The following is a 6,000-nucleotide window of genomic DNA, read 5'->3' as shown; positions in this document are numbered from 1 at the left end:
TTGGCAGGGTTAAGGTTAGAAAAGAATACTCCAAAAAATCTGGAGGATCATGGTTAAGTAACAAATAGGGGACACTGACAAATAAATTAGTAAAAAGCTCTTCTGAAAACAGCATCAACTCTAAACATTAAAAACTTGAACCACAACCACAATAAAACAGCAGAGTTAGACATGAACCACACATTTTTACAGTACAAAAAAGCACACCAGAGACAACCGATATTAGCATCAACACTTTGCTCACATGAAGGATTGTCCCAAGGGGTTGCTGTAAGACAACACCCTTGTAATTTTCTCTCTTTAGAGTCAAAAATCTTAGTTCTGCATTAAAAAAAAAACAAACATTTACCATTGTTGGGTGCTTTGCGTAGATTTCAGAGTAACTCTTACATTAAAATATAGGGGCTAGTTGCATTAAAAATGCTCTAAAGAGAAAAAATATCAATAATGATATCTTAATAGTGTTCAGTACCAAGAGAAACTCATTAACTATTGCATGTTTCCATGCTACTTTCTCAAAAAAGAAAAAAAAAAAACTTAAAACTGCAAGCAAAGTCATTACCAAAATTCCTTCATCAAAAATTTTAAAAAAGCAATTCTTAACCATTAAGAACAACAATGTTCCATGCAACAGTGACCCCAGTTTAGACAGAAGACCCCCAATATACATAGGTCAAACATGTAAGCAAGTTAAGCCAGATTTCACCATTGCCTTAAAGGTAAACTTTAATTTTATGCAACTAGCCATCTGTATATTTCCCCATCTCCATTTTGACTTTATTTAGGTTTACTAAAGTTCTGCATTCTTCTATAAAATTCATTTTTTAAAATATGGGTTTCTGACGGGTCTTACATTTGGTGACTGGTTAGCAGTGTGCTGGCCATCTTTGGTTTATAACGGATGTCCTAACCATGAACTATCAAAGGGGCTAAAATCAACTTTCTTTAGAATTCCTGTATTTTTCTTTTATTCAGTCTTTTATCTATATCACTGCACATGAATTAGAACCGCACATCACAAAATTGCACAGGGATTACAAATATTACATCCAGTCTGCATAAAATCGAATTCCACTACTGACCAGATCACAAAATGGCTGCACTCTCTAATCTAAAACTAATTTGCATATTGTACACATGTAGGACGTTTTTAACTTGAAGTCACAATAAATGCATGCAAGTTTGCTTTTTTTAAACAAATTTTATCATTTGTTCATGCTACCTAGACTCAAGAGAGCTTTTTTGAGCATTTGCAATACCTCACCTCTTGTTAATTATTCTAGTGCATGCATATGTTGTATACAGGTAAGTAAACATGCATTTTTTTCACATTCTAAAACTATGGCAGTTTAGGCCATATTGTGCTGCCTGCATTTTATCTGCAATGCAGTGTGTCTCTAACGTTTTCAATCCCGTATTAATAGGTGGCATTTACACATAACACCTATATAGCAGCAAAGCTAATACAGCTTGTGATTAAAAATGTTTAAAAATAGCTAATAAATCAGATTATCTTGAGGTATTATTTCTTGCAAGTCAAAATGGAGAGCAAAAAAATCAACCCTAATTTTTAGTTTATGTATACACTGAAAATAGCAACAATAAAAATAAGCATTTGTAGCAGACATATTCCATCTTCACTATTATTTTGCTACCTTTGGTAAAGTACTGGGGCAGATCTTGAAGTTAAAAACCCATGTTTAGAAATAAGTGCACGCTTCACCCACTATATAGCAGCAGACTGTGTTTGCCCCTACGCAAAACATTCTCGTATCTAATTTTAACTTTACATATAAAAATAACTTGGAGAAAATACAAAAAAACATTTTATTTTAACATGAAAATATCACAAAAATTAGTAAGCCTGAGATGTAGGGTTTTGGTGAAAAACAAGAGGCTTGTAGTGTTTTGGCTGCTGATAAAGATGCATGTATTGATAGCTGGGGTGAAAAGCAGAAGAATGCACTTATTTCTTCTGCATGTCAGTATCTTCAGACACAGTAAGCCACATGCACCCTTTCTCTCCTTGTTCAACAGAGGCCAGTTTGCCATTCTTAGTTCCAGCGGAAGTGGATCTGACGCGGGCGATCAGCACCTTCCTTCACCAATGGCTTATGGAACTCGCGTCCTGCACGAGAGTGGATATTTGCCCAACAAAACTCACAGTAATACTGCAGGCAAGTGACATTGGCACAGAAAAAGGGGGCAAATTTTCCACCACAGCGTGCACCCTGGCATTCATCACACATCTGGTCATCCAGCACATATGGCTTTACCTCCACCTAGAAAACAGAGAAGGAAAATGTTTCCTTAGTGTATGCTTCAGAACTCAAACTCAATAATGATTGAAAATGTTTATGCAGTGTTTAGAGGAAAGGACCACCATTAAAACTTACAAAGTAGGAAGCTTTCCAGGGCTTTAGTTTTTACCATACAGTAGGGGAAAAAACTTGTTTTTGTGCTAGGTATAGTTTTACATATGTTTCCTGTTTATAATTGGCTGTGCAGTTAAATAATGAGCCCTTAATTCAGTTATTTTATTGTCATATCCTTTCTCCAGATGACTACAAATGTTATTTACTGTTATCTTTTAAGAACCAGAACATACTTTTAAAGACTATAAAAATCTCATTTGCAGGACACTCCACCCTCACCTCTCTTGAAGAACATGTTTTTCTCACACCTATGTGTTGGTATTTTCAGAGGTGCAGTGACTGTGAGTGGAAAATGGAAGGGATATTCAATGGTCACAGAAGGCAAATAGTTTTCACACCTTTCCCTCATTCGAATTCCACGTGAGAGAGATGGTGAAAGTGTTAACAATGACTGAACGAGGTAGCGCTTCTGTACCGCAGGTGAGGGCCCTAGTTTTCTCGTAAGTAACTGGTCCAAACTAGAACTGTGGTAAGGGCCTGTCTAGACTTCTGTGAATTTACACGATATAAAGGTCAAGTCCACTGTGGAGGCCTACTCAGCAGAAGATGTCAGACTACAGACAACTCTGAAGGATAAAAACCTCTCAGCCTCTGTTTCTGTATCTGTAATGAGAATAACAGAATCTGTCTCAGAGTTGTGAGGATTAAATTATACATGAAAACACAGTGCCTGGAACACGGCAAACACTGAATTAGTGCTAGTTATTATTAGCCGCACTAGCCTTGCTTTCTAGCTTTCATAGCCTTATGAGTGGAAGGTCACATTATCCATGTGGCTGATGTGTGCCAGGAAGACAAAGATCTTAGCCTTTCCCTTAGTGTTTTGAAGGACAGGGCTTGAGATAAAGTAGTTTGCCTGTGGTAAAAAAACAACTTCTATTACAAACGTATTCTACTAAAATACTTGTGTGTGCCCAGAAAATGAACATATGAGGATATTTGTAAAAACCGTAATGAACTGAAAACAACTTAAAAGTTGATGAAAAGGATAAGTGTAAGACAAATGTTTAGTAGGAAGGTAATGGAAACAGACTTGTTTGTATTTCACCGATAAAGGCTACTATAATTGTGTTTTATGTGTACCAGATATTTTGCTTTTCTGAATTGCATGCTTGTATCTTCTGTATATATTTTTGCTTGAGTTTTTTGATTCTTTTAATAAAACTGATTAGTAAGTTCTCTTTACCAGTTAAGGGATTTTTAACTTTTCCCATTGGTCTTTGATTATTAAAACAATTTTTAACCTAAATTCTAAAACTTTTAGGCTCAATCTTTACCTCTCAACTTTATCTTTTTGAATTCTCTCTTATCTTTGCTAGGCTGTTAGTTTTGATTATCATCATTTTAACTATAATCAAGGAAGAGCATTACTGTAATCAAAGAATCAGGCGGCATGAGCCTGGCTGCATCTCATCTCACTAGATTACACCCCCATGGGCACAGGGACGCCAGCCATTAGTCCAACACCGAGTTCTCCATACTGAGTAGAATACCTGGCACACAGGAGGAGCCTTATAAATACTTTAGGAACAAATGTGGTACATTTACATATGCCCTCTGCCTTTCTCTCTCATGGTTACCTGGTATTTTACCATACAATTTTAAGCAAATTTAACCAAGGTCTGTGCTCTTTATTTCTACAATGCCTCATAAAATGACAGGCGCTCAGGAGTTAATACAAAACTACTGAAAAACTCTTACTCGTGCAATGATCTCAATTATTTGTATTTTTAAAATTCTGCAGACATTATTTTATGGAACAAATTTAAAGTCACAGACTTCAGATGGAAGATGAGATTTCAAATTTAGTATCTAACTTAAAACGGACATAATTCAATTCAGTGTCTATCAGGAGGTATTGTGACATATTATTTGTGTAATAACATGCAAAAAATGTAATGAATTACACATTTGTGGTGAATGTGTTACCCAGGTATCAGAGAGTCAGGAAATAAGCCTCATATGTTCATAAGCCTATCTAATTTTAATCTTCTAATAAATATTCTATGTATCTTTGAGATATTATTATATATGTCAGTTACACATTTAAATTTAATTTGTTTATATGGCTTAATAACTACATTCACATTGGAGAGAAGAATGCTATCAAGGTTAATGCCTTAATATTTCTGTATATTAAGCTACACTAGTGATCTGTAAAATATTTAAGATTCAAATTCTTTCAGATGAAGTTCCAAATGTATCTTTGTATCACACTATCTTAGAAAATAAACTTTTCTCACAGGTATTTCAATGCCTTAAGAAGATGTATTTAGGGGCTGGGGATCTAGCTCAGTGGTTCAGCTGCCTGCCTTGAAAGCACAAGGTCCCGAGTTCAATCCCTGATACCTCTCAAAAAGGTGTATTTAAAAAAATTACACAGAAAATAGTGTACTACAATTTAATTTCCTTATACTTTTTTCCAATTTACACAAAAGTAATATATTCATAAAAAACATGTAACATAAATTTTTATCCAAGGTTGAAATCTTCCACATATTCTCCTTCAGACATCCTTGAGTCTAAAAAATGAACTTCACATGCCTGGTTCCATATGTTCTGAAAAAACCATACTGAGTGCCCACAGTTCCAGAATAGAGCCCTGGAGGGTGCTAATCTTTCAGCTTTGGTTTCTGACGTATTATCTGAGCTACAGAAAGTTAGTTGTTCAGTGTGTTTCAGAGGGTTCATTAGTTCTTCATGTTTCTTAATTCACATGCTCTGCATCTGAGTTGCAGTTTAGGAACCAGTACTCTGGTCCAAAATAATTGATCCTTAACTACCATTTTATAAGGAAAGAGGTATGAGGTATTACACAGCAGCAAGCTCTTTACTTGTGTATGTTACAGAACCACAATTATACAGATGTAAATAACTTCCTTAGTGGTCCAGCCTCCTTGCTGTTAAAGTTAGGATTAGACCAGATCATGACTTTAACCATGGCTGTTCCTTACTGTCACCGGGGGACTTTATAAACTGCTACCCTGCTTGTGCCCCAGACCAATTACAGCAGTCTCAGGGATGGGACCCAGATGTTAAGATTTTCCAAGTACCTAGGTGACTAATGTGCAGCTGAGGCTGAGAACTACTGATACTAGAGGAAATCTAAGATCCAAACCAGTTCAAAAAGCTTATATATGCCTATCTGAATAAAAGCAGAGCCCTCCTTTTTCTTTTATTTTGGGCAATATCTTAGCAATGGAAACAAAAAGTCATTTTGCATACCTATGCTATACTTCCTTTTCTAAATGAGATAGCTTGCTAATTATATTCATGACTACTCCTTAGTAGTCCACTGTCCAGTCTAGTTAAATAGAATTAGTTAACCACCTTCAATAGGAAAAACAGGAAAGCCTTCAAGAAATGCTTACTTGGGAAATAAGAACCTGTTCAAGTTACTCTACTCATTTGGATATAAAAAAATTCATTTGTCCCATATTCTTAGTACATGTCAGCTGTACTTTAAATATAAACATGATTACTTTATAATATTGGTTAGCTATGTATAAGAACTAGTCACTGATTTTAGTGTGAAATCGTTTTGCAAGTGAGCAACTGGGTGTTA

The 6,000-nt window shown here is 35.5% G+C and overlaps 1 protein-coding gene across 4 annotated transcripts in view; it reads right to left on the bottom strand.

Annotated features, from left to right (window-relative positions):
• Positions 1-6,000, bottom strand: part of Cpeb2 (cytoplasmic polyadenylation element binding protein 2) — a 58,559-nt gene that overhangs the window by 1,724 nt on the left and 50,835 nt on the right. For all 4 annotated transcript variants that reach the window (XM_087187379.1, XM_013073101.3, XM_087187380.1 and 1 more), the window contains one exon: positions 1-2,282. This exon is cut by the window's left edge and continues 1,724 nt beyond it. In XM_087187379.1, the coding sequence (XP_087043505.1) occupies positions 2,055-2,282 (228 nt within the window). In that variant the 3' untranslated portion in view covers positions 1-2,054. The remainder of the gene's footprint in view (positions 2,283-6,000) is intronic.

The sequence above is a fragment of the Heterocephalus glaber genome, unplaced genomic scaffold, assembly GCF_053883595.1.
Source record: "Heterocephalus glaber isolate CG9 unplaced genomic scaffold, H.glaber_assembly_v1.0 deba00001509, whole genome shotgun sequence".
NCBI classification, from domain to species: domain Eukaryota; kingdom Metazoa; phylum Chordata; class Mammalia; order Rodentia; family Bathyergidae; genus Heterocephalus; species Heterocephalus glaber.
The sequence above is the reverse complement of the archived record's forward strand: the minus strand, read 5'-3'. Positions and strand labels throughout refer to the sequence as shown.